The sequence below is a fragment of the Lonchura striata genome, chromosome 25 (assembly GCF_050655825.1).
Source record: "Lonchura striata isolate lonStrDom1 chromosome 25, ASM5065582v1, whole genome shotgun sequence".
Lineage (NCBI taxonomy): Eukaryota > Metazoa > Chordata > Aves > Passeriformes > Estrildidae > Lonchura > Lonchura striata.
The window spans coordinates 3,216,457-3,244,277 of record NC_140727.1 but is presented as its reverse complement, the minus strand read 5'-3'; the positions used below and the strand labels follow the sequence as shown (position 1 = coordinate 3,244,277).

Sequence of the window (27,821 nt, the reverse complement as noted above, 5' to 3'; positions counted from 1 at the left end):
GGATGGGCACTGGGATGGGCACTGGGATGGGCACTGGGAGGGACTGGGATGGGCACTGGGGGCACTGGGGGCACTGGGATGGACTGGGAGGGACTGGGAGCACTGGGAGCACTGGGATGGGCACTGGGAGGGACTGGGAGGGACTGGGAGCACTGGGAGCACTGGGATGGGCACTGGGGGCACTGGGGGGGACTGGGAGGGACTGGGGGCACTGGGGACACATCCATGGGGTGCTGGTGGCATGGGGAGATCCTGGGGTGTTGGTGGCATTGGGGTGACATCCATGGGGTCACGGGGAGGTTCTGGGGTGCTGGTGGCCCTTGGTGGCCATGGTGGCCCTTGGTGGCCGTGGTGGCCCCATGGCGGCCGTGGTGGCCGTGGTGGCCGTGGTGGCCCTTGGTGGCCCTTGGTGGCCGTGGTGGCTGTGGTGGCCGTGGTGGCCGTGGTGGGCCTTGGTGGCCGTGGTGGCCGTGGTGGCCGTGGTGGCCGTGGTGGCCGTGGTGGCCCCTTGGTGGCCGTGGTGGCCGTGGTGGGCCTTGGTGGCCGTGGTGGCCGTGGTGGCCGTGGTGGCACGCGTGTCCCCGCAGCTGATGCAGCAGCAGGCCGCCCTGGTGGCACTGGGGTGACATCCATGGGGTGTTGGTGGCACGGGGAGGTTCTGGGGTGCTGGTGGCCGTGGTGGCCGTGGTGGCCATGGTGGCCGTGGTGGCCGTGGTGGCCGTGGTGGCCGTGGTGGCACGCGTGTCCCCGCAGCTGATGCAGCAGCAGGCCGCCCTGGTGGCCGCGCACTCCGCCTACCTCAGCCCCGTGGCCACCATGGCCGTGCAGATGCAGCACCTGGGCACCGTGAGCCCCAACGGGCTCCTGGGCACCCCCCTGGGCACCCCCCTGGCACCCTCCTCAGGTAACGGGGACGGACGGGCGAGGGACAGATGGACGGACACGGACAGGGAGGGGACAGAGGGACAGAGGGACAGACGGACGGACGGACAGAGGGACAGGGGGACGGAGGGACAGACACAGGGACAGAGGGACAGAGGGAAAGGGGACAGAGGGACAGAGGGACAGAGGGAAAGGGGACAGACGGACAGACGGACAGTGGGGAGGGGTGGCAGCGGGGACGGTCCCGTGGGTGGCTCGGGGACACTCGACCACCCCCGAATGCGTGGGGGGTTCCTCAGCCTCGGGTCAGTCCCGGCTCTGTCCCGGTGCTCTCCCCGTTCTGCCCCGGTTCTGTCCCGGTGTTCCCCCGGCTATGTCCCGGTTGTGTCCCGATGTTTCCCCGGTTGTGTCCCGGTGTTTCCCCGGTTGTGCCCCGGTGTTTCCCCGGTTGTGCCCCGGTGTTTCCCCGGTTGTGCCCCGATGTTTCCCCGATGTTTCCCCGATATTTCCCCGATATTTCCCCGATGTTTCCCCGATGTTTCCCCGATATTTCCCCGATGTTTCCCCGATGTTTCCCCGTTGTTTCCCGGTGCTGCCCCGGTTCCTGCCCGGTTCCCGCCCGGTCCCGACCCGTTCCGCCGCCCTGCCCGCAGGCACCAGCACCCCGCCGGCCGTGGCGGCCGCGCCGGTCCCGGCCGTGGCGGCCCCGCTCGCCGTGAACGGCTTCAGCCCGGTGCCCGCGCAGCCCGCGGCGCCGCCCGCGCCCGACGCCGTCTACACCGGGGGGGTCCCCCCGTTCCCAGGTGCCCCCCGAGCCCCCCGAGCCCCCCGAGCCCCCCGAGAGCCCCGGACCCCCCTGACCCCCCCTGTGCCCCCAGCCCAGAGCCCCGCGACCCCCGGGGACCCCCTGCAGCAGGCGTACGCGGGCATGCAGCACTATACTGGTGCGTACTGGGAGGGACTGGGAGGGACTGGGAGGGACTGGGGGGGACTGGAAGGGAACTGGGGGGGACTGGGAGGGACTGGGAGGGGACTGGGATGGAACTGGGGGGGACTGGAAGGGAACTGGGGGGGACTGGGAGGGACTGGGGGGGAACTGGGAGGGACTGGGGGGGACTGGGAGGGACTGGGAGGGACTGGGGGGCACTGGGAGGGACTGGGGGGCACTGGGAAGGACTGGGAATGAACTGGGAAGGACTGGGGGGCACTGGGAGGGACTGGGGGGCACTGGGAATGAACTGGGAGGGAACTGGGAGGGACTGGGGGGAACTGGGGGGGACTGGGGGGGACTGGGAATGAACTGGGAGGGACTGGGGGGCACTGGGAGGGACTGGGATGGACTGGGGGGGAACTGGGAGGGACTGGGATGGACTGGGGGGGAACTGGGAGGGACTGGGATGGACTGGGGGGCACTGGGAGGGCGCTGAGTGGCACCGGGGTGGCACGGATGCCCCCGGTGACCCCGGTGCCCCGTGCCCGCCGTGCCCCCAGCCGCGTACCCGGCCGCCTACGGGCTGGTGAGCCCGGCCTTCGCCCCCCCGGGACCCCTGCTCGGCCCCCCGCCCCCCCCGCAGCAGCAGCAGCGCGAAGGTGAGACCCCCCCGGGACCCCCAAAACCCCCCCGGGACCCCCAAAACCCCCCAGGGACCCCCCCGGGACCCCCAAAACCCCCCCCAGGACCCCCAAAACCCCCCCCGGGACCCCCAAAACCCCCCCCGGGACCCCCAAAACCCCCCAGACCCCCCGGGACCCCCAAAACCCCACCGGGACCCCCAAACCCCCCCAAAACTCCCCAGACCCCCCCCTGGTTTTGGGGTCCCATGTGGGCTGTGGGTCCTGAGCCCCGGTTTTGGGGTCCCAGGCCCGTTTTGGGGTTCCGGGCCCGTTTTGGGGTTCCAGGCCCGTTTTGGGTCCCGAGCCCCAGTTTTGGGGTGCCGTGCCCATTCTGGTCCCAGTTTTGGGGTCCCAGGCCCATTCTGGTCCCGGTTCTGGGGTACCGTGCCCATTGGGTGCCGGTTCTGGGGTGCCGTGCCCGTTCTGGTCCTGGTTCTGGGGTGCTGTGCCTGTTCTAGTCCTGGTTTTGGGGTGCCGTGCCCGTTTTGGGTCCCCAGCCCCGGTTTCGGGGTGCTGTGCCCGTTCTGGCCGCGGTTTCGGGGTGCCGTGCCCGTTTTGGGTCCCGAGCCCCAGTTTTGGGGTGCCGTGCCCGTGTGGCCCCGGTTTCGGGGTGCCGTGCCCGTTCTGGGTCCCCAACCCCGGTTTCGGGGTGCCGTGCCTGTGTGGTCCCGGTTTCGGGGTGCTGTGCCCGTGTGGTCCCGGTTTCGGGGTCCTGGGCCCGTTTTGGGTCCCCAACCCCGGTTTCGGGGTGCCGTGCCCGTGTGGCCCCGGTTTCGGGGTGCTGTGCCCGTTCTGGCCCCGGTTTCGGGGTCCCGTGCCCGTTTTGGGTCCCCAGCCCCAGTTTCGGGGTGCCGTGCCCGTGTGGCCCCGGTTTCGGGGTGCCGTGCCCGTTTTGGGTCCCCAGCCCCAGTTTCGGGGTGCCGTGCCTGTTCTGGCCCCGGTTTCGGGGTCCCGGGCCCGTGTGGCCCCGGTTTCGGGGTGCCGTGCCCGTGTGGGGACGCCGTCCCAGGTGTGACCCGCTCCCTCCGCAGGCCCCGAGGGCTGTAACATCTTCATCTACCACCTGCCCCAGGAGTTCGCCGACACCGAGATCCTGCAGATGTTCCTCCCCTTCGGCAACGTCATCTCCGCCAAGGTCTTCGTGGACAGGGCCACCAACCAGAGCAAGTGCTTCGGTAGGGACGCGGGGACACGGGGACAGTGGGGACACGGGGACACGGGGACACGGGGACATCAGGGACAGTGAGGACAGTGGGGATAATGGGATAAGGATGTGAGATATGGGGACACTGGGGACATCGGGGACATCGGGGACATCAGGGACAGTGAGGACAGTGGGGATAATGGGATAAGGATGTGAGACATGGGGACACTGGGGACATTGGGGACATCAGGGGGACATGGGGATATGGGGGACATTTGGGGATATCAGGGACAGTGGGGACATCAGGGACATCAGGGACATTGGGGACATTGAGGACATTGGGGACATTGGGGACATCAGGGACATTGGGACAATGGGATTTGGGATAGGCAATGTGGGATATGGGGTCACTGGGGTCACTGGGGACACTGGGGACATTTGGGGACATTGGGGACACTGGGGACATCAGGGACATTGGGACAATGGGATAGGCAATGTGGGATATGGGGTCACTGGGGTCACTGGGGACATTGGGGACATTGGGGACATCAGGGACATGGGGACAATGGGGATAATGGGATATGGGACATGGATGTAGGATATGGGGACAGTGGGAACATGGGGACACTGGGATATGGAGACATGGGGACATTGGGGACAGTGGGGACATTGGGACAATGGGATATGGATGTGGGATATGGGGACACTGGGGACACAGGGACACGGGGACATTGGGATAGGGGATATTGGGATATTGGGATATTGGGATATTGGGAAATGGGGACATTGGGGCCACGGGGACATGGGGACATCGGGATAGGGGATGTGGGACATGGGGAATGGGGACACGAGGGACAAGGAGGGACAGCAAGGACGGGGTGGCAGCACCGTGGTCAGCACGTGGGGACATCACGGCCAGGGTCAGCAGTACCTGATGTCCCCAATGTCCCCAATGTCCCCAATGTCCCCAATGTCCCTGATGTCCCCGATATCCCCGATGTCCCCGATGTCCCCAATGTCCCCGATGTCCCCGATGTCCCCTCTGTCCCCAACGTCCCCAACGTCCCCGACGTCCCCGCAGGCTTCGTGAGCTTTGACAACCCCGCGAGCGCCCAGGCCGCCATCCAGGCCATGAACGGCTTCCAGATCGGCATGAAGCGCCTCAAGGTGCAGCTCAAGAGGCCCAAGGACGCCAACCGGCCCTACTGAGCCCGGTGAGACCCCGGGACCCCCGGGGACACCCCGGGACCCCCAGGGACACCCCCGGGACCCCCAGGGACACCCTGAGACATCCAGTGACACACCTGGGACCCCCTGGGACACCCTGGGACACCCCTGGGACACCCCTGGGACACCCTGAGATCCCCAGGGACCCCCTGGTGAAACCCCCGGGACCCCCTGGGACCCCCTGGGACATCCAGTGACACCCGTGGGACACCCTGGGACCCCCCCGGTGACACCTCTGGGACCCCCTGGGACACCCTGGAACACCCCGGGACCCCTTGGGACCCCCCAGGACCCCTCTGGGCTGGAAACCCCCCCCTGGGGTTCCCCTTGAGAGCCCCCCCAGCCCCCCCCATGACCCCTGAGCCCCCCAAACCCCTGGGTTGGGATGTGCCCCCGCTGGGATTTGAGGGGGGGGGTCCCCGGGATTTTGGGGGGGGCTGGAAGTGCCCCCCCAAATTGTTTAACCCCCATCCCCAAATTTTCCCTCCCCAGGTCCGGAGGCGCCGGAGCAGCACCTTTGGGTGCCCCCCCCACCCCCAAACCCAGCGGTGCCCGGGGGGGTGGGTGGGTGGGGGGCTCTGTCCTGCTGGGGGGGCCCAGACCCCCCCACGCTCAGGAAGGATGGACCCCCCCAGACCCCATCCCAGTCCATCCCAGTTCATCCCAGTCCATCCCAGTCCATCCCAGTCCAGCCCAGTCCATCCCAGTCCAGCCCAGTTCCCCCCCAGCAGCCACACCCCCACTCCGTTTTTGGGGGGTCGTGCCCACCCTGGGGGTCCCCCCAAAGGACCCCCCCCCCCCCCCGGGGACCCTTTTTGGGGCTTTTCTCACCAAACAGGACCAAAAGCAGCTCCAAACTGGGGGGGGTCTCTGGGGGTCCCGGGGGACTTTTGGGGGGGTCCCAAAGGGGAGACTCGCCCCCCCCCCCCCAATTCCATCCCGGGGGCGCAGCGGGACCCCAACACTGCCACTGCCACCCGCTCCGCCCACAGCCTGCCTCAGTTTCCCCGCGGGATGGGCCGGGACTGGGATAAACTGGGATAAACTGGGACTGGGATGGACTGAGACTGGGATGGACTGGGACTGGGATAAACTGGGACTGGGATGGACTGGGACTGGGATAAACTGGGATGGACTGGGACTGGGATAAACTGGGACTGGGATAAACTGGGATGAATTGGGACTGGGATAAACTGGGACTGGGATAAACTGGGATAAACTGGGACCGGGATGGACTGGCATAAACTGGGATAAACTGGGACTGGGACTGGGCTGGTCCCACTCCGGGACATTCCCCACGGGATCAGGGAGCTCCGATACCGGAAAGTTCCACCACGGGAATGCCGATACTGGGACGAGCCCACAGAGGATCCCACAGAGGATCCCACAGAGGATCCCACACCGGGATGATCCCACAGAGGATCCCACAGAGGATCCCACACCGGGATGATCCCACAGAGGATCCCACAGATGATCCCACACCGAGATGATCCCACAGAGGATCCCACAGATGATCCCACACCGGGATGATCCTACAGATGATCCCACAGATGATCCCACACTGAGATGATCCCACAGTGGGATGATCCCACAGACAATCCCACAGCAGGATGATCCCACAGTGGGATGATCCCACAGAGGATCCCACAGACGATCCCACACCGGGATGATCCCACACCGGGATGATCCCACAGAGGATCCCAGAGATGATCCCACAGCAGGGATGCTCCAGTACTGGGATGATCCCGCAGTGGGATGATCCCACAGAGGATCCCACAGATGCAGCGGGACGATCTCACACCGGGATGATCCCACAGACGATCCCACAGACGATCCCACAGCAGGACGATCCCACACCGGGATGCTCCAAGCCCGGAATGTCCCAGCCTGGGGATGCTCCGTTACCGGGATGCTCCAAGATCGGAGGGATCCAGGACCGGAACGCTCCGACACCGGAATGATCCGACACCGATTCCGGAACGTTCCAGCAGATGCTCTGACACTGGAATGATCCAATTCCAGAACAATCCAGCAGATGTTCCGACACCGGAATGATCCGATCCCGGAATGATCCGGTCCCGGAATGATCCGGTCCTGGAAGGCCCCGGCCGTGGGACGCTTCAGCCCGGATCCCGGGATGTTCCCGCTTTTGGGATGTTCCCGCTTTTGGGATGTTCCCGCTTTTGGGATGTTCCCGCTTTTGGGATGTTCCCACTTTTGGGATGTTCCCGCTTTTGGGATGTTCCCGCTTTTGGGATGTTCCCGCGTTTGGGATGTTCCCGCTTTTGGGATGTCCCATTCCCGAAATGTCCCCATCAGGAGCCGGGTGGACACGGAGCGGCCGATCCCGGGAATTCCTGGGAACTCCAAACCGGCCAAATCCAGGAGACACCGGGAGCGGCCGCAGCAGGGACAGTGACACGGGACACGGACAGGGACACGGGACACGGACACGGGACACGGGACATGGACACGGACACGGGACACGGACATGGGACACGGACACGGACAGGGACACGGGACAGGGACAGGGACACGGACACGGACACGGACAGGGACAGGGACATGGGACATGGGCACAGACACAGACATGGGACACGGACAGGGACAGGGGACAGGGACACGGACACGGACATGGGACAGGGACACGGACAGGGACACGGACAGGGACACGCAGCTCCAGCCCCGCCCGGCCCCAAATCCCAAACGATCCCAAATGATCCCAAATCCGGGGGGTGCCGGCCCCCACCAGCCAAACCGGGGCCGTGCCCAGCCCGGAGCCCCCCAGGGCCCCAAACCCCAACACCCCAAACCAGTGCCCCCAGCACCCAAACTGGGACGGTGCCCCCAAACTGGGACAGTGCCCCCAAACTGGGACAGTGCCCCCCAAACTGGGACAGTGCCCCCAAACTGGGACAGCGCCCCCAAACTGGGACAGTGCCCCCCAAACTGGGACGGTGCCCCCAAACTGGGACAGTGCCCCCCAAACTGGGACAGTGCCCCCAAACCAGTGCCCCCAGCACCCCAAACTGGGACAGTGCCCCCCAAACCTTTGCCCCCCCCGTACACAAGGGGGGTTGGGCCCCCTCCGTGTCCCCCCGTTTTGGGGGGTTTGGGTTGATTTTGGGGTGGGGGGGGGGTTTGGGGGTGTGAAGCCCCCCGGGCTCGAGGCTTTATTTATTTGCTATTTATTGCAGTTCCTTTTAGAATTGACTTTTTTTTTCCCCTCTTTTTTTTGGTTTTTCTGTCGAAATAATTAATTATTAATAATAACAATAATAATAATAAACAAACAAAAAAAACCACCCCCCAAACCCACACCTTAAAAAAACCCCCACCGAGTTCCCAAATTCCAGAAGTTTGAGACCGTCCCTGGATTTTCCTGGATTTCGGGGAAGGAGCACGGCCACGGCCCTCCGGAATTTCCTCAATAAATCAATTTATTTAAAAGAATATGTTACAATTAATTACACTAAAGGGAACCCGAGGAATGGGAGCAGCAGGAAGAGGGAAAATGGGACAAAGAATGGGGGGCAGGGTTTTGCTTTTGTATTTTTTTGGTTTTTTTTGACCGATTTCTCCCTTTTTTGGGGTTTTTTTTTCGGATTAAAAAATCCACAGGGAGATGGGGAAAATTGGGATCAAAATTGTTTTTTTTTTACCCAAATTAGGGGGTGCTGAAGGAGATTTTTAGAGGGGGGATTTTGGGAATTCCCAAACTTCTCCCAATTTCCCTCCCCCATTCCTGGGTTTTCCACAGCTCAGGGCTCCCGAGGACAACGGAAATCCAATTAATTACAGGGATTCAATTAATGGAATTAATTCCCAGCTGCTCCAGAGCTGAGGATTTGGGATTTTCCCCTATCCCAAAAAAAAAAAATTAAAAAAAAAAAAATTTTCCCCCATCCCGGCTCCAGGGGGAGGAGTGGGGAAAAACCCTTCCAAAAAAAGGGAATTTTGGGGAAAAATCCCCTTTTGGAGCATTCCAGAGGTGGGGAATGAGGCCAGGATTCCCAAATTCCCAAATCCACCCCAAACCCCGGCGGGACCGGCTCCAGGCCAGCCCAAAACCAGGGAAAAACGGATTTTCCAGGTGATTTTTATCTCCCAAACCATGGGAAAATCCCACTCAAAACCAGGGAAAAACGGGTTTTCCACAGTTTTTCCTTCCGGGAATCGCTCAGCTGCTGGATCCACGGAAAAATCGTGCTCAAAATCAAAGAAAAAGAAGTTTTTCCATGATATTTTTCCTCCCAAAACATGGGAAAGACCCACTGCAAATTAGGGAAAATCTCTTTTCCAGAGGGTTTTTCCCTCTGGGAGCTGCTCATCCACCCAAGACATGGAAAATTCCTGCTCCAAACCAGGGAAAAAATGGGATTTTCCTCTCCTGGGAACGTCCCAGCCGCTCAAAAACAGGGAAAATTAATTTTCCATCTTATTTTCCTCCAGAACTCTGGAAAAATCCTGCTCAAAACGAGGGAAAATGGTTTTTTCCAGGTTATTTCTCCTGCTTGGACACCCAAGTCACGGATCAAAAGTGCTCAAAAATAGGGAAAATTGGATTTTTCTGGGTTATTTTTCCTCCTGGGAGCCGCCCAGCCACTGGATCCAGGGGAAAATCCCACTGGAAATTAGGGAAAATTGGATTTTTCCAGGTTTTTTTTCCTCCTGGGAGCTGCTCATCCCCATCCAGGGGCAGCCTCGGGATCCTGATCCCACCCCAAGGATCTGGGCACACCCAAATCCCTGGGAAAACACCCCCAAAAATTGGGAATACAAACCCACGAGGCATTTCCTTGGAATTTTACTCCTTTTGGATGTTTTTCCTGTTTTTTTTTTTTTTAATCCCTAGTGATTAAAAAGAAAAACCAGACTGGGAGGAGAAAACAGGAAAATCCCTTTAAAAGCTGCTGCCACCCCGTGGGATTTTAAAGGAATTATTCCCACCGATGCCCAGGCAGGAATGGAACATTCCCAGGGTTTTTTCCTGATTTTTTTCCTCCCCTTATTTTTCCACATCAACAACAATTTTTCGATTCCAGTTGTAAAAATTAAAAAGAAAAAAAACTAAATCCCAAAATTCCCAGCCTGGAGCTGGATCCGAGTGGGGGAAAAAGGAGCCCCCTCAGGTGGCTTTTCCCAGTTTTTTTTTTTTGTTTTTTTTTTTTTCCTCTGGAATTCCATAAAGATGATGGGCACGAATGGATTTGGAATTAATGAGATTTAGTTTGGGGCGGGGCGGGGCTTTAATACAATAAGGGATTTTTTTTGGGAATTTTTTTTGGAAAAGCTGCCGGGGTTAAGTGGCTGCGTCCCTTTGCTGTGACCTGACCAGCTGGAAAAGGTTCTGGAAAAGAAGGAAAAGGGGAGGAGTGAAGGGGGAAGAACCCCGGAATTCCCAATCCTGATCCCAGTGGGAACCACAATCCTGATCCCAATGGGAATCACAATCCTGATCCCAGTGGGAATCACAATTCCCCAATCCTGATCCCAATGGGAATCACAATCCTGATCCCAATGGGAATCACAATCCCAATGACAATTCCAATCCTAATCCTGATCCCAATTCCAATCCCAATGCCAATTTAAATTCCAATTCTAATCCCAATTCCAATTTCAATCCCAGCTCAAATTTAAATTCCAATCAAAATTTAAATTCCAACCCCAATCCCAATTTAAATTCCAATCCCAATTTAAATTCCAATTCTAATCCCAGTCCCAATTTAAATTCCATTTCCAACCCCAATCCAAATTTAAATTCCAATTCTAATCCCAATCCCAATTTAAATTCCAATTCCTCGCCCCATTCCTGCTCCCAATGGATTTCCTGGCATCCAGGGCTTCCCAGAATCAGGAGGAAAAGGTGGAAAATTCCCACATTTCCACATCCCAACCCCTGGGACAACCCACGGGAGCAGCCCATGGATGCAGGGCAGGAAAATTCTCCTTAAAGTGGGAGGAGGAGGGAAATGGGATGGAGAAGGAAGGCTGATCCCACATTTATCCTGGCATTCCCAACTCCCAAGGCTTTTCCCAGATTTATCCTGGCCATTCCCAGCTCCAGGAGCCTTTTCCCAACAGCTGCAGCTCTTTTTTCCATGAATCCCCATCCTGGGATTACCCAGTCGCTCCCTGTGGGAATGACGGAGCAGGAGAAGCTTTTCCCACGGAAAACCACCCGGGAAAGGGAAAAGTTTGGAATTCTCACCTCCTTCCTCCACTTGAGCTCGCAGAAGACTCGCTCGAAGCACTCGTGCATGTAATTGAACTGCCAGGGAAAAACGGGAATCAGGGAAAATCCAGGAGATCCAGGGGGGAAATGGGAATTCCGGGCAGGAGCTCCTGGTTCCTGTCGGGAGGTTCTGGATCCAGCAGCTCCAGGGAAAATCCAGAGGCTCTGGGAAGGATCCAGCAGCTCCAGACAGGAATCAGGAATTCCAGAGGGGAGTCAGGAGCCTCCTGGTTTTGGTCTGGAATTTCTGGATCCAGCAGATCCCGGGAAAAACCAGGAGCTCCAGAGGAATTTTGGAGAGGAGCTCCAGGGAGGAACCAGGAATTCCAAACAGGAGCCAGCAGCTCCAGAGGGGGTCTGAGGAATTCCAGGTGGGATTTGAGGGAATTCTGGGTGGGACTGGGACACTCACGATGCCATTCCCAAGGGAATTCCGGGTGGGATTGGAGGGAATCCTGGGCAGGATTGGGATACTCGTGATCCCATTCCCAAGGGGAATTCTAGGCAGGATTTGAGGGAATTCTGTGCAGGATTGGGACACTCACACATCCCATTCCCTAAGGAATTCTGGGCAGCATTTGAGGGAATTCCAGGCGGGATTCAGGACACTCACACATCCCATTCCCAAGGGAATTCTGGGCAGGATTTGTGGGAATTCCACTCACACATCCCATTCCCAAGGGAATTCCGGGTGAGATTTGAGGGCATTCCAGGTGGGATTTGAGGGAATTCCGGGTGAGATTGGAGGGAATTCCGGGCGGGATTGGAGGGAATTCTGGGTGGGATTGGAAGGAATTCCGGGTGAGATTTGAGGGAATTCCAGACGGGATTTGAGGGAATTCTGGGTGAGATTGGAGGGAATTCTGGGTGGGATTTGGGTGGGATTGGAGGGAATTCCGGTTGGGATTGGAAGGAATTCAAAGTGGGATTTGAGTGGGATCGGAGGGAATTCCAGGCGGGATTTGGGTGGGAATGGAGGGAATTCCAGGTGGGATTTGGGTGGGATGGGAGGGAATTCCAGGCGGGATTTGGGTGGGAATGGAGGGAATTCCAGGCGGGATTTGGGTGGGAATGGAGGGAATTCCGGGTGGGATTTGGGTGGGATTGGAGGGAGTTCCGGGCGGGATTTGGGTGGGATCGGAGGGCGTTCCGGGCATGATTTGGGCTGGATCGGAGGGAATTCCGGGTGGGATTTGGGCGGGATGGGAGGGAATTCCGGGCAGGATCGGAGGGCATTCCGGGCAGGATTGGAGGGTGTTCTGGGCAGGATTGGAGGGAGTTCCGGGCAGGATTTGGGTGGGATCGGAGGGAATTCCAGGTGGGATTTGGGTGGGATCGGAGGGAATTCCAGGTGGGATTTGGGCGGGATGGGAGGGAATTCTGGGCAGGATCGGAGGGCATTCCGGGCAGGATTGGAGGGAGTTCCGGGCTGGATTTGGGTGGGATTGGAGGGAATTCCAGGTGGGATTTGGGTGGGATCGGAGGGAATTCCAGGTGGGATTTGGGCGGGATCGGAGGGAATTCCAGGTGGGATTTGGGCGGGATTGGAGGGAATTCCAGGTGGGATTTGGGTGGGATCAGAGGGAATTCCGGGCGGGATTTGGGCGGGATTGGAGGGAATTCCAGGCGTGATTTGGGCGGGATGGGAGGGAATTCCGGGCGGGATGCGACGGCGTTCCGGGCAGGATTTGGGCGGGATGGGAGGGAATTCCGGGCGGGATTTGATGGCGTTCCGGGCAGGATTTGGGCGGGATGGGAGGGAATTCCGGGCGGGATTCGACGGCGTTCCGGGTGGGGCTGGCACGGGACACTCACGTAGGGCGTGAAGATCTTGACCCAGCGCGGTTTCTTCTCGGCGCGCGCGTACTCGAAGCAGAAGGCCATGCCCTCCTCGTCCGTGTCCCAGCGCTGCATCTCCTCCCACTCGAAGGCGATCACCTGGTTCTGCGCCATTCCCGAGCCCCCGCTGAGCCGGGAGCCCCCCGGAGCCCCCGGGATGGAGGGAGCACTCCCGGAGTCATCCCGGAGAGCAGCGGCTGCGCCCCCCAAATCCCGGGAGAGCCCAGGGACGAGCAAATCCAAAGGGGTGAGGGCAGCGACGGTCCCAGGGAAAATGCCAGGGAGTTGGGTGATCCCAGGGAAAATTCCAGGGAGTTGGGATGGTCCCAGGGAAAATTCCAGGGAGTTGGGATGGTCCCAGGGAAAATTCCAGGGAGTTGGGTGATCCCAGGGAAAATTCCAGGGAGTTGGGATGGTCCCAGGGAAAATTCCAGGGAGTTGGGTGATCCCAGGGAAAATTCCAGGGAGTTGGGATGATCCCAAGGATATGGAAATGACCTCAGGGACTGGAGATGACCCCAGGGATGACCCCGGGAATTCGGGATGACCCCGGGGATTGGGGATGACCCCGGGGATGACCCCAGGGATTGGGAATGACCCCAGGGATTTGGGGATGACCCTGGGGATGACCCCAGGGATTGGGGATGACCCTGGGGATGACCCCAGGGATTTGGGAATGACCCCAGGGATTGGGGATGGCCACAGGGATGACCTCAGGATTTTGGGATGACCTGAGGGTTTAGGGATGACCCCAGGGATGGCCGCAGGGATTTGGGGATGAGCCCGGGGATGACCCTGGGGATTGGGGATGACCCGGGGGTGGCCGCAGGGATGACCCCAGGGATTTTAGGATGACCTGGAGGTGGCCGCAGGAATTTTAGGATGACCCCAGGATTTTAGGATGACCCCAGGGATGACCCTGGGGATTAGGGATGACCCCAGGATTTGGGGATGACCCCGGGGATGACCCCAGGGATTTTAGGATGACCCTAGGGATTTGGGGATGACCCCAGGGATGACCCCAGGGATTTGGGGATGACCCTGGGGTTTGGGGATGACTCCGGGGGTGGCTGCAGGGATTTGGGGATGACCCCGGGGATGACCCCCGGATTTGGGGATGAGCCCGGGGATGACCCCAGGATTTGGGGATGACCCCAGGGATTTGGGGATGACCCCAGGGATGACCCCAGGGATTTCGGGATGCCCCCAGGGATTTCAGGATGCCCCCAGGGATTCGGGGATGACCCCAGGATTTGGGGATGCCCCCAGGGATTTGGGGATGCCCCCGGGGATGCCCCCAGGGATTTCAGGATGCCCCCAGGGATTTCAGGATGCCCCCAGGGATTTCAGGATGCCCCCAGGGATTCGGGGATGCCCCCAGGGATTCGGGGATGCCCCCAGGATTCGGGGATGCCCCGGGCCGCACCTCCAGCTGCCCCTCCTCGGTGCAGGCGTGCAGTTTGAAGTGGCGGATGCTGATGGCCGAGATGACGTGGCCCTTGCGGCGCGAGTCGCACGAGCAGTGCGGGAAGGTGATCTCGTTGTAGCCCTCGCACGTCCGCAGCATGTTCAGGTACTGCGGGAACGGCCGTCCCGGGAGTCACCGGGGCTCACCGGGGGTCACCGGGGCTCACCGGGGGTCACCGGGGCTCACCGGGGGTCACCGGGAGTCACCGGGGGTCACCGGGGGTCACCGGGGCTCGCCGGGGGTCACCGGGGGTCACCGGGAGTCACCGGGAGTCACCGGGGGTCACTGGGGCTCACCGGGAGTCACCGGGGGTTACCGGGAGTCACCGGGGGTCACCGGGGCCCACCGGGGGTCACCGGGAGTCACCGGGAGTCACCGGGGGTCACCGGGGCCCACCGGGGGTCACCGGGAGTCACCGGGAGTCACCGGGGGTCACCGGGGTGCCACTGGGGTGCCAGGGAGTGACCAGGACCCCTGGGAGTCACCGGGACCCCCAGGAATGCACCGGGGTGCCAGGGAGTGACCAGGACCCCTGGGAGTGCACCGGGATCCCATGGGAGTCACCGGGGTGCCAGGGAGTCACTGGGATCCAGACACAGGCAGGGATTCCATGGGGACATTCCAGAGATTCCATGGGGACAATCCAGGGATCCCATGGGGACATTCCAGGGATCCCATGGGGACATTCCAGAGATTCCATGGGGACAATCCAGGGATCCCATGGGGACATTCCAGGGATCCCATGGGGACATTCCAGAGATTCCATGGGGACAATCCAGGGATCCCATGGGGACAATCCAGGGATCCCATGGGGACATTCCAGAGATTCCATGGGGACAATCCAGGGATCCCATGGGGACATTCCAGAGATTCCATGGGGACAATCCAGGGATCCCATGGGATCCCAGGGATTCCCTGGGGATCCAGACACAGGCAGGGATCTCATGGGGACATTCCAGGGATCCCACGGGGACATTCCAGGGATCCCACGGGGACATTCCAGGGATCCCATGGGGACATTCCAGGGATCCCATGGGGACATTCCAGGGATCCCACGGGGACATTCCCGGGATTCACCCACCATGACCATCTTCCTCTGCTCGCAGAGCTTCTGGAGCTGGTAGGATTTCTCCTCGGCTTTGATGTAGCCTTTCTTGACGTCATCAACGGCCTGGGGACGGCAGGAAAAACGGGATAAAACCGGGAAAAATCCGGGATTCGGGATGGCAGGAGGAGGAGCCGCCTCCTGCTGCACCCTCGGGGGTTCTGATCCCAAATTCCAGGCTCCGAGGGGGGATTTTCCCATCCCAAATCCCATGGGAGGTCCTGGAATATCCACAGGGAGTTTGGGAAAAGGTCCCTTGGCGTGGGAGGATGGATTTGGGAAGGCTGGGAATTCTTGGGAACAGAAGAGGATGATCCAGGCACCAAATCGGGGGAATTTGGGTGGGAAAAGGGGATTTCCTTGGGGATGGTAGTGCTGGAATTCCATCCCTGGAATTCTCCAAATTTGGGATTTGGCAGCCAGCTGGATTTGCCTCTGGAATTCCCACCCCAATCCCTGCATCCCAAAGGACAGCAGGTTTTGGAGCGATTCCAGGAGTGCCTCAATCCCACAAAAAACGGGTGGAATTCCCCCAAATTGGGATCAACCATTGGGCCCAAGCAGCTCCCAGTGACCCTTCCCAACCTGAACGGGAATTCCAGCTGGGAATTCCTCACCTGTGGAGCAATGCTGGGAGCTCGGGGCGCCTCAATCCCACAAAACCAGGTGGAATGAGGAAAACTGGGATCAACCACGGCACCCAACCACCTCTCCTAACAGGAATGAGAATTCCTGCCGGGAATTCCTCACCTGCAGGACCTTGGGGTGCCTCAATCCCATAAAAACAACCAAAACCCCAAAATCCAACTTTGGGATCAACTGTGGGACCCAAACGCCCCGTGAGAATTTTCCCCAGCCATAGGGGCATTCCAGAGGAATTCCAGGTGGGAATTCCTGGTGGGAATTCCTCACCTGGGGAACCCTGGAGTGGCCAGAGAATTCTGGTTACTGCAATCCCATAAAAACAACCAAACCCCAAAATCCAACTTTGGGATCAACTGTGGGACCCAAACGCCCCGTGAGGAGTTTTACTGACCCACAGGGGCACTCCAGAGGAATTCCAGGTGGGAATTCTGGACCTAGGGGAACCTTGGAGTGCCTCAAGACCCTTGGGGTGCCTCAATCCCATAAAAACAACCAAACCTCATCCAACTTTGGGATGAACTCTGGGATCCAATGACCCCACAAGAATTTTCCCCATCCACAGGGGCATTCCAGAGGAATTCCAGGTGGGAATTCCAGGTGGGAATTCCTCATCTGGGAGACCTTGGGGTGGCCTGAGAACCTTGGTGTGCCTCAAGAACTTTGGGGTGCCTCAATCCCATAAAAACAACCAAACCCCAAAATCCAACTTTGGGAGCAACTATGGGACCCAACCACCCCGTGAGGAGTTTTCCCGACCCTCAGGGGCATTCCAGAGGAATTCCAGGCGGGAATTCCGGACCTGGTGGAAGAAGTAGGCCACGGCCAGGTCGTTGTCGTTGAGCAGCGCCTCCTCCTCGGTGGTGAAGAGCCACTTGCGCAGGGTCAGGCACGTCCCCGGCACGGCCGAGGTGTAATTCTGCACGTAGAGCTTGTGGGGGAACTCGTTGGGAGCCAACTTCCGCACTGGGATCGGGCCCGGAAATCCCGGAGAGGCCGCGGAATGCCGGGGTCAGGGCGCGGGGAGGACGGGGATGCCCGGAGAGGCAAAAAGAATCGGCCTTAAAATGGGGTTTTCGCACGGGGAGCAGGCAAAAATGGTCACAAATCCTTCCAGAGTGATCCCAAATCCTTCCTGAATGTCCCCAAATACTCCAGAGTGATCCCAAATCATCCAGAGTGATCCCAAATACTCCAGAGTGATCCCAAATCCTTCCAGAGTGATCCCAAATCCTTCCTGAATGTCCCCAAATACTCCAGAGTGATCCCAAATCATCCAGAGTGATCCCAAATACTCCAGAGTGATCCCAAATCCTTCCAGAGTGATCCCAAATACTCCAGAGTGATCCCAAATCATCCAGAGTGACCCCAAATACTCCAGAGTGATCCCAAATCCTTCCAGAGTGATCCTAAATCCTTCCAGAGTGATCCCAAATCCTTCCTGAATGTCCCCAAATACTCCAGAGTGATCCCAAATCATCCAGAGTGATCCCAAATCCTTCCAGAGTGATCCCAAATACTCAAGAGTGACCCCAAATCCTTCCAGAATGTCACTAAATTATTCCAGAATGATCCCAAATCATCCAGAATTACCCCAAACCCTTCCAGAGTGATCCCAAATACTCCAGAGTGATCCCAAATCCTTCCAGAGTGATCCCAAATCATCCACAGTGACCCCAAATGATCCAGAATCTCCCCAAATCCTTCCAGAGTGATCCCAAATACTCCAGAGTGATCCCAAATCATCCAGAGTGATCCCAAATCCTTCCAAAGTGTTCCTAAATCTTTCCAGTGATCCCAAATACTCCAGAATCTCCCAAAATCCTTCCAGAGTGACCCCAAATCTTTCCAGAGTGATCCCAATTTCTTCCAGAGTGACCCCAAATCCTCCAGCATGGTCCCAAAATCTTCCAGCATTATCCCCGAATCCTCCAAAACGATCCCGAGCCTTTCCAAAATTATCCCTGAATCCTTCCTGAATGATCCCAAATCCCTACAGAAGCCCTGGAATCTGGAGGAACATCCCAAAAATCCCGGGTGTGGTTCTGCACGGAGAGCTTGTGTGGGAACTCATTGAGAGCCAACTTCTGCACTGGGAAAAGCTGGGAAATTCGGGAATGATCCCCTCCAATTGTGCCAGGGGAAGTCCAGGCTGGATATTCGGGAATATTTCCCCATGGAAAAGGTGATTAGGTGTTGGAAGGGGCTGCTCAGGGCAGGGCGGAGCCACTATTTCTGGGAATGATCCCAAAAATTCCTGGAAGTGGCACACGGGGAATGGGATTTGGTGGGATTGGCCTCAGCCTCAGGGGGCTTTTCCAGCCAGGACAATTCCCCATCCCTGGGAGTGCCCAATTCCAGCTTGGATCAACCTGGGACAGCGGGAGGTCCCAACATCCCAGGGATCTTTATGACCTTTTCCATCCCAAACCATTCCAACATTCCCTGTAAGCTTTAATGGGATTTTAGGGATAAATCCTTCCCCCATCCCAGGTCATTCCATGGAATTCCCCACCCCTGGAATCATCCAAATCCAGGCTGGAGCAGCCTGGGGTGGTGGGAGCCATCCCTGCCCCACAAATTCCACAACCCCACGCCATGCACCTGCGTTTTCCTCCATTCCCATTTTTTTTTTTTCCCTAAATCCCACGGAATTCTGGGCTCACCGAAGGAGTGGTTGATGACCTCGAAGAGGGCGAAGTAGTTGGCGGTGACGCTGTCCATGCCCACCTTGGCAGCCACCGCCTGGAAAACGCCGGGAAAACGGGATCAGCGCCAGCCGGGCGTTGCCGGGAATTCCCTGGCCACGGAAAACCCGGTCGGAACGGGGCCAGCAGAACCAGGCCAGCTTCTCATTCCCGTTTTTCTCCCCCCGTTCCCGGGGATGTCGAGGCTGTGGGGTCTCCAAATTCCAGCCTGGACTCCCCTCCAAGGAAAAGGAGTTGGGGAAATTCCTGCCTGGGATCATCCCAAAGTCGGCGTGGAATTCCTGAACACACCCAAATCCTGTTCATTCTGGAATTCCTGCTCTCTGGCATCTCCTTTTTCCAAAGGGTCTGCCCTGGGTTGTTTTATTCCCCATAATCCATGGATCCAGTGGATGCAAATCCTCAAAAAATGGGGGAAAATCCAGGTGGGAAAAGAGGAAATTCCAGGTGGGAAAGAGGAAAATGCAGGTGGGAAAGAGGAAAATGCAGGTGGGAAAGAGGAAAATCCAGGTGGGAAAAACGAAAATCCAGGTGGTGAAATAAAAATTGAGGTGAAAAGATGGAAGCTCCAGGTGGGAAAGAGGAAAATCCAAGTGGGAAAAAGGAAAGGAAAATCCAGGTGAGGGGAAGGAAATTCCAGCTGGAAAAACAGGAAAATCCAAGGGGGGTGGAGAAATCGAGTTGAGGGGATGGAAATTCCTGGTGGGAAAGAGGAAAATCCAAGGAAATTGAGTGGAGGGGATGGAAATTCCCGGTGGGAAGGGCAATTCCAGGTGGGAATGGGCTCACCTGGTACACCTGGTCCGTGGTGCTGTTCTTCTTCACCCTCACCGTCACCGTGGTGACGTCCGGGAGCGCCACCCGCAGCTCCACGTCGGAGACGCCGTTGTAGTTCTGGGAAAAAAGGGGAAATTCCCCCCAAAAAATCAGGAAATCCCTGTTTTCCCAGAGGTTTGCGATCCCTCAAAATCCCCCAGTGGGAATTCGGAGCGGGAGGAGGGATGGGGTTGGGTTCTTCTCACGAGGGGCAGGATGAGGGAATGGCCAGGGAGCTCCAGGCGGGATATTTGGGGAAATTCCCATGGAATTCCTTCATCCCTTCATCCATCGTCACCCTGGGAATTGTCCCAAATTTGGGGCTTTGGGACCAATTCACCCCCTGGAATTCCCACTCATTCCCTGGATCCTGAGGGATTGTGGGGTTTGGAGGAATTCTGGGAGCTTGGGGTGCCTCAATCCCATAAAAAATGGGCAGAATTGCCCCAAAAATCCGTGGATGCGACACTTGGGAACAGGGATCAGGGGTGGCCTTGGGGACAGAGGGACCTGAGGAGCTCCAAGGGCTTTTCCATGGAAGCATTTGGGGTTTTTTTTCCCATGGAATTCTGATGGACTCCATAATTTTCAGGTGGAATTGTCCCCAAAACCCGTGGATGTGACACCTGGGGACAGGGATCAGGGGTGGCCTTGGGGACAGAGGGACGGGAGGGGTTTTCCCACCTTGGTGATTCCATGGAAGGGTTTTTTTCCATGGAATTCCGCGGGATGACGTCACCCACCTCGTCCGACTCCGACAGGAACTCCTGCATGATGTCGCTCTCGCCGATGACCCGGATGGAGCACACTGCGGGACACGCGGGATGTCACCCAGAATGTCACCCGGAATGTCACCGGGACATGGGAATGTCCCCTCCAGGGGTGGCCCACAACCTCCTCCCTCATCCTGAGGGAATTCCTGCACCTGGGCCACCTCCTGTCCTCTAGGTCACCATTAACTCCATGTTCTCCATGTCCTGGTGTCCCTCATGGATCCAGATCTTCCCCACGGTGACTGAGTGTCCCCTGGGCCACCTCCTGTCCTCTGGGCCACCATTAACTCCATGTTCTCCGTGTCCTGGTCCCCCTCATGGATCCACAACCTCTCCAAGGTGTCCCCTGGGCCACCTCCTGTCCTCTAGGTCACCATTAACTCCATGTTCTCCATGTGCTGGTGTCCCTCATGGATCCAGATCTTCCCCACGGTGACTGAGTGTCCCCTGGGCCACCTCCTGTCCTCTGGGCCACCATTAACTCTGTGTTCTCCATGTCCTGGTGTCCCTCATGAATCCACACCTTCTCCAAGGTGTCCCCTGGGTCACCTCCTGTCCCCTGGGTCATTGTTAGCTCCATGTTCTCTGTGTCCTGGTGTCCCTCATGGATCCACACCCTCTCCAAGGTGGATCCACCCCAAAATCCCACCCAACCTCCCCAAACCCACAAATGGAGCAGGAATCCCCCCTGGGAATGCTGGGGAGGGGTTTTGGGATGAGAAAGGATTTGGGATGAGGAAGGATTTGGGATGAGGAGGAATTTGGGATGAGGAAGGATTTGGGTGAGGGGTTTTGAGATCAGATATTTTGGGATGAGGGATTAGGGTGAGGAGGGATTTTGGGATAAGGATGGATTTAGGGACAAGGAGGGATTTTGGGCTGTGGGATTGGGATGAGAAGGGATTTTGGGCTGTGGGGTTGGGGTGAGGGTGTATTTAGGGATGAGGATGGATTTTGGGGTGTGGGATTGGGATGAGGGTGTATTTAGGGACCAGGAGGGATTTTGGGGTGTGGGATTGGGATGAGAAAGGATTTTGGGCTGTGGGGTTGGGATGCGTGTGTATTTAGGGACCAGGATGGATTTTGGGCTGTGGGATTGGGGCGAGGGCGTATTTAGGAACCAGTATGGATTGTGGGCTGTGGGATTGGGGTGAGGATGGATTTTGGGGTGTGGGATTGGGGTGAGGATGGATTTTGGGGTGCAGGATTGGGGCGAGGGCGTATTTAGGGACCAGGATGGATTTTTGGCTGTGGGATTGGGGTGAGGATGGATTGTGGGCTGTGGGATCGGGGTGAGGATGGATTTTGGGGTGTGGGATTGGGGTGAGGATGGATTTTGGGCTGTGGGATCGGGGTGAGGATGGATTTTGGGGTGCGGGATTGGGGCGAGGGCGTATTTAGGAACCAGGATGGATTGTGGGCTGTGGGATCGGGGTGAGGATGGATTTTGGGGTGCGGGATTGGGGCGAGGGCGTATTTAGGAACCAGGATGGATTGTGGGCTGTGGGATTGGGGTGAGGATGGATTTTGGGGTGCGGGATTGGGGCGAGGGTGTATTTAGGGACCAGGAGGGACGCTGGGAGCACCGCACCCTTCTCCAGGTACTCCTCCAGGCCCCTCCTGCGGGCGTCCAGCTGCTGCTCGGACAGGGAGAACGGCCACTTGCCGGGCAGGCGCGGGAAGGTGAAGTTGGCGAATTCCCGCTTCAGGTTCTGGTGCAGGATGGCGAATTCCCGGTAGCGCTTGGAGCACAGCTGCCTCCCGGCCATGTAAACGTTGTACACCTGGGGAGAGAGCCCCCAGAATTCCCAGATCTTCCCCAAATCTGCTAAATTTCAATATTCCACAGCCCGGGATTCCTCTACACCAACACCCCTATATTTCAATAATCCTGTATTTCAATAATCCGAGGTTTCAATATTGCTAAATTTCAATATTCCACAGCCCCATATTCCGCTACACCAACACCCCTATATTTCAATTACCCAATATTTCAATAACCCTCAGTTTCAATATTGCTCAATTTCAATATTCCTCTACACCAACACCCCTATATTTCAATAATCCTGTATTTCAATAATCCTAGGTTTCAATATTGCTAAATTTCAATATTCCACAGCCCCATATTCTGCTACACCAACACCCCTATATTTCAATTACCCAATATTTCAATAACCCTCAGTTTCAATATTGCTCAATTTCAATATTCCTCTACACCAACACCCCTATATTTCAATAATCCTATTTTTCAATAATCCTAGGTTTCAATATTGCTCAATTTCAATATTCCTCTACACCAACACCCCTATATTTCAATAACCCAATATTTCAAAAATCCTAGGTTTCAATATTGCTTCATTTCAATATTCCTCCACACCAACAGCCCTATATTTCAATAACCCAATATTTCAATAACCCTCGGTTTCAATATTGCTCCATTTCAATATTCCTCTACACCAACAACCCCATATTTCAATAATCCTATATTTCAATAATCCTAGGTTTCAGTATTGCTCAATTTCAATATTCCTCCACACCAACACCCCTATATTTCAATAACCCAATATTTCAATAACCCTCGGTTTCAATATTGCTCAATTTCAATATTCCTCTACACCAACACCCCTGTATTTCAATAATCCTATGTTTCAATAATCCTAGGTTTCAGTATTGCTCAATTTCAATATTCCTCCACACCAACACCCCTATATTTCAATTACCCAATATTTCAATAACCCTCGGTTTCAATATTGCTCAATTTCAATATTCCTCTACACCAACACCCCTATATTTCAATAATCCTATTTTTCAATAATCCTAGGTTTCAATATTCCACAGCCCCGCATTCCTCTACACCAACACCCCTATATTTCAATAATCCTATGTTTCAATAATCCTAGGTTTCAATATTGCTCAATTTCAATATTCCTCCACACCAACACCCCTATATTTCAACACCCCGACACCCCAACCCCGCGACTTAACGCCAACAACCCCCGTACCCCCCCCGACAACCAAAAACCCCAAAGCCACGGATTTCCCCCCGAATTCCCGGGGTGGGGGAAGAAGCCTCACCACGAACTTCTCCCCGCTCTGCTCCACGTGTTTGTAGGTGGGGATGGAGATGGGCACCGCCTGCTTCTCGCTGTAGTCGTAGAAGGGCGGCCCCAGCGGCTCCTCGGGCGGCTCCAGGCTCTCGGCCTCGTGCGGCGGCACCGACAGCACCGTCAGCACCAGCTCCTTCTCGCCGGCGCGGATCAGATCCACCACCTGCTTGTGGGTGGCTCCTTCCACGTTCACCCCGTTCCTAAAGGGAAAAATATCCCAAATTCCCATGGAGCACATCCACCACCTGATTGTGTATGTGTCGTTCCACGTTCACCCCGTTCCTAAAGGGAAAAATATCGCAAATTCCCATGGAGCACATCCACCACCTGCTTGTGTATGTGTCCCTCCATGTTCACCCCATTCCTAAAGGGAATAAATACCAAATTCCCATGGATCAGATCCACCACCTGCTTGTGGGTGGCTCCTTCCACGTTCACCCCGTTCCTAAAGGGAAAAATATCCCAAATTCCCATGGATCAGATCCACCACCTGCTTGTGTATGTGTCCCTCCATGTTCACCCCATTCCTAAAGGGAATAAATACCAAATTCCCATGGATCAGATCCACCACCTGCTTGTGTGTGTGTCCCTCCACGTTCACCCCGTTCCTGCACGGAAAAATATCCCAAATTCCCATGGAGCACATCCAGCACCTGCTTGTGTATGTGTCCTTCCACGTTCACCCCGTTCCTAAAGGGAAAAATATCCCAAATTCCCATGGAGCACATCCAGCACCTGCTTGTGTATGTGTCCTTCCACGTTCACCCCGTTCCTAAAGGGAAAAATATCCCAAATTCCCATGGAGCACATCCAGCACCTGCTTGTGGGTGGCTCCTTCCACATTCACCCCGTTCCTAAAGGGAAAAATATCCCAAATTCCCATGGAATTCCCATGGAGCACATCCACCACCTGCTTGTTTATGTGTCCTTCCACGTTCACCCCGTTCCTAAAGGGAAAAATATCCCAAATTCCCATGGAATTCCCATGGAGTACATCCATCACCTGCTTGTGTACGTGTCCCTCCACGTTCACCCTGTTCCTAAAGGGAATAAATCCCAAATTCCCATGGAATTCCCATGGAGCACATCCAGCACCTGCTTGTGTATGTCTCCTTCCACGTTCACCCCGTTCCTAAAGGGAATAAATCCCAAATTCCCATGGAATTCCCATGGAGCACATCCACCACCTGCTTGTTTATGTGTCCTTCCACGTTCACCCCGTTCCTAAAGGGAAAAATATCCCAAATTTCCATGGAATTCCCATGGAGCACATCCATCACCTGCTTGTGTACGTGTCCCTCCACGTTCACCCCGTTCCTAAAGGGAATAAATCCCAAATTGCCATGGAATTCCCATGGAGTGCATCCACCACCTGCTTGTGGGTGGCTCCTTCCACGTTCACCCCGTTCCTAAAGGGAATAAATCCCAAATTCCCATGGAATTCCCATGGATCAGATCCACCACCTGCTTGTGCATGGCTCACTCCACGTTCACCCCATTCCTAAAGGGAACAAATCCCAAATTCCCATGGAAATGCTGAAGACATTCCCAAGCCACCTCCAGAGAACATCCAGGGAATGTGAGGGGAGCAGGGAAAGGACATCAAGATCCAGGAGATGACACAGATCCAAGGGAAGGATATTGCACCAAAATTCCTCTCTCTCACGCCAAACCCAGCGTTTTAAATGTTCCCCAAAACACTCAAAAATGAGGGAAATTTTCATAAATTTCATCCCAGTGCCCACAAAACCCTCAGCCTGGGAACGCTGCTCGCCCAGTTGGCACATCCAGGTGCAGAATTCCCCCTGCTTCCAGCGCTTTTCCCGCGTGGAAAAATCAAAGAATCGGGAATTTGGGTCAGCTGGGACAGAGCCAAATCCCAGCTGGGATTTCTGCGGGATTCAGGCAGGTCCTGACAGCTCCTCACAGCCCTCGGACTTCCAGAGCTGGCAGCAAAACATTCCTGCAGCTGGGAAATCCCTGGAATTAATCAGTAATTGGACTTCACCGACCCGGAGAGATCCCTGAAAACCAACCCCCACCGCTGGGATTTGAGGGATTTCAGCCCCAAAACAGCTGCAAAGTTTGAGGGTTTTTTGGGGGGGAAAGGAAGACGAGTTTCCACCCAGCAGGAATATCCCCACGGGAAGGTGTTTTTTGGGGCAAAGTTACAATTTTGGGGGTTAAAAAGCAGCAGCTGGAGAACACCAGAGGCAGGAGTGGGAAGGAAGCGTCTCCAGGTTGGAATCCAAGGGGTTTATCCCTAAAATTAGGGGCTCCTTTGCTCTCCTCACACTGAAATCCAAGGGGTTTATCCCTAAAAACTCCCCCTGCCCTTCCTAGGAGTCTCTACGCTGAAATCCAAGGGGTTTATCCCTAAAAATGCCCCCCGGACCTCCCCAGGAGGGACCCCCTGTTGAAATCCAAGGGCTCCCCCTTGAGAGGCTCCCCAAAACCCCTAGAGAGGGTTGGGGGGCTCAGTTTGAGCTCAGGACCCCCCAAATTCTCCTCAAGGGCTGGGGGCTCATGCCCCCACTCATGGCACCCTCAGCAAAGAATCCTCAGCCCCCTCAGGACCCTCCCAAATTCCTAAAAAGGGGGCTGGGGGTCTCACCCCCTGTCATGACACCCTCACCAAGGGAGCATTAGACCCCTCAGGACCCCCCAAATTCCTAAATAGGGGTGGGGGTCTCATGACACTCTCACCAAGGGACCCTCCGGACCCCCAAAAATTCCCACAAAAAGCCGGGGGTCTCACCCCCCCCATCAAGGGACCCCCAGCCCCCTCAGAGCTCCCCAAATTCCTAAATAGGGGTGGGGGTCTCATGACACCCTCACCAAAAGATGGTCAGCCCCCTCAGGACCCCCCAAATTCCTAAATAGGGGTGGGGGTCTCATGACACCCTCACCAAAAGATGCTCAGCCCCCTCAGGACCCCCCAAAAGCCCCCAAGGGCTGCGTTTGTCAATCCCCCTCATGACAGCAGAGCCAAAGGCCGCCCTGAGCCCCCTCAGCACCCCGAGAGTGCACCAAGGGCTCGGTGTCCCCTCACCCCGGGACCCCCAGAGCCCCCTCAGAACCTCATCTCCCTCAGTACCCCCTCAGTACCCCCTCAGAACCTCCTCAGAGCCCCTCAGAACCTCCTCAGTACCCCCTCAGAACCTCCTCAGAGCCCCTCAGAGCCCCCTCAGAACCTCCTCAGAGCCCCTCAGAGCCCCTCAGAACCTCCTCAGAGCCCCTCAGAGCCCCCTCAGAACCTCCTCAGAGCCCTTCAGAGCCCCCTCAGAACCTCCTCATCTCCCTCAGTACCCCCTCAGAACCTCCTCATCTCCCTCAGTACCCCCTCAGAAGTACCCCCTCAGTACCCCCTCTCAAAGCCCTTCAGAACCCCCTCAGAGCCTCTCATCCCCCTCAGAGCCCCCTTATCCTCCTCAGAGCCCCCTCAGAGCCCCCCAACCCCTCAGAGCCCCACTCAGAGCCCCACATCCCTCTCAGAGCTACCTCACCCCCCTTAGAGCCCCCTCAGAGCCCCCTTATCCTCCTCAGAGCCCCTCATCCCCCTTAGAGCCTCCTCAGGACCCTCATCCCCCTCAGAACTCCCTCATCCCCCTCAGAGCCCCCTTATCCTCCTCAGAACTCCCTCATCCCCTTCAGAACCCCCTTATCCCCCTCAGAGCCCCTCATCCCCCTCAGAACCTCTCACAGCCCCTCATCCCCCTCAGAACCTCTCACAGCCCCTCATCCCCTTCAGAACCCCCTTATACCCCTCAGAGCCCCTCATCCACCTCAGAGCCTCTCACAGCCCCTCATCCCCTTCAGAACCCCCTTATACCCCTCAGAGCCCCTCATCCCCCTCAGAGCCCCTCATCCCCCTCACCGCCCTCAGGACCCCCATCCCCCTGCCCGTGTGTGTGCGGGGCGCGTTCCCGGGGCCGGTGCCGGGGGGCTGCGGGTGGGCGGCCCCCCCGTACTCACACCTCCAGGATGCGATCCCCCTTGCGCACCCCGGCGCGGTCGGCGGCCCCTCCGCCCAGCACGGCGCTGACGTGCTGCAGCGGCGCGTACAGCTCGCCGTTGATGCTGCGCAGCTGCCCGCCTTCGCTCACTTGCCCGCGGACGTTAAAGCCGTAACCGGACTCGGACTTGACGATGCGGACGACGCGGGGCCCGCCCGGGGGTCCCTCCCCGGCTCCGTTCCGCGCCCCCGGCCGCGCTTCGCCCTCCTCGTCCGCCATCTTGGCGTCCGCGCACGGCGCGCGTC

The 27,821-nt window shown here is 57.3% G+C and overlaps 2 protein-coding genes across 4 annotated transcripts in view; one reads left to right on the top strand and one right to left on the bottom strand.

Annotated features, from left to right (window-relative positions):
• The window catches only part of LOC146765373 (CUGBP Elav-like family member 3), a 17,930-nt gene extending 9,610 nt beyond the window's left edge, over positions 1-8,320 (top strand). For 2 of the 3 annotated variants that reach the window (XM_085560640.1, XM_085560642.1), the window contains 7 exons: positions 754-904; positions 1,536-1,685; positions 1,761-1,826; positions 2,374-2,472; positions 3,528-3,671; positions 4,722-4,854; positions 5,360-8,320. In XM_085560640.1, coding sequence (XP_085416766.1) covers positions 754-904; positions 1,536-1,685; positions 1,761-1,826; positions 2,374-2,472; positions 3,528-3,671; positions 4,722-4,849 — 738 coding nt within the window. In that variant the 3' untranslated portion in view covers positions 4,850-4,854; positions 5,360-8,320. Of the gene's footprint in view, positions 1-753; positions 905-1,535; positions 1,827-2,373; positions 2,473-3,527; positions 3,672-4,721; positions 4,855-5,359 lie in introns of all 3 variants that reach the window. The other variant, XM_085560641.1, reaches the window with a different exon arrangement.
• Positions 8,290-27,821, bottom strand: SNX27 (sorting nexin 27). Its single transcript, XM_085560639.1, has 12 exons — positions 27,536-27,821; positions 23,529-23,760; positions 22,045-22,237; positions 20,424-20,488; positions 19,654-19,758; positions 18,823-18,901; positions 16,959-17,122; positions 15,491-15,580; positions 14,368-14,517; positions 12,918-13,046; positions 11,079-11,138; positions 8,290-10,217 (listed from the first exon to the last, which is right to left on the bottom strand). Exons 1-12 carry the CDS (start codon positions 27,793-27,795, stop codon positions 10,170-10,172), a joined length of 1,575 nt encoding a protein of 524 aa, XP_085416765.1. The 5' UTR covers positions 27,796-27,821; the 3' UTR covers positions 8,290-10,169.

What these genes read in the sequence shown, in the direction of transcription:
- SNX27 (XM_085560639.1), bottom strand. Translation starts at nt 27,795, where the DNA reads ATGGCGGACGAGGAGGGCGAAGCGCGGCCGGGGGCGCGGAACGGAGCC. An exon ending in CCGAGGAGGGGCAGCTGGAG is followed by an intron (nt 13,047 to 14,367) that starts GTGCGGCCCGGG and finishes GGAATGGCGCAG; the next exon opens with AACCAGGTGATCGCCTTCGA. An exon ending in AGCTCAAGTGGAGGAAGGAG is followed by an intron (nt 10,218 to 11,078) that starts GTGAGAATTCCA and finishes CTTCTTTTCCAG; the next exon opens with AACCTTTTCCAGCTGGTCAG.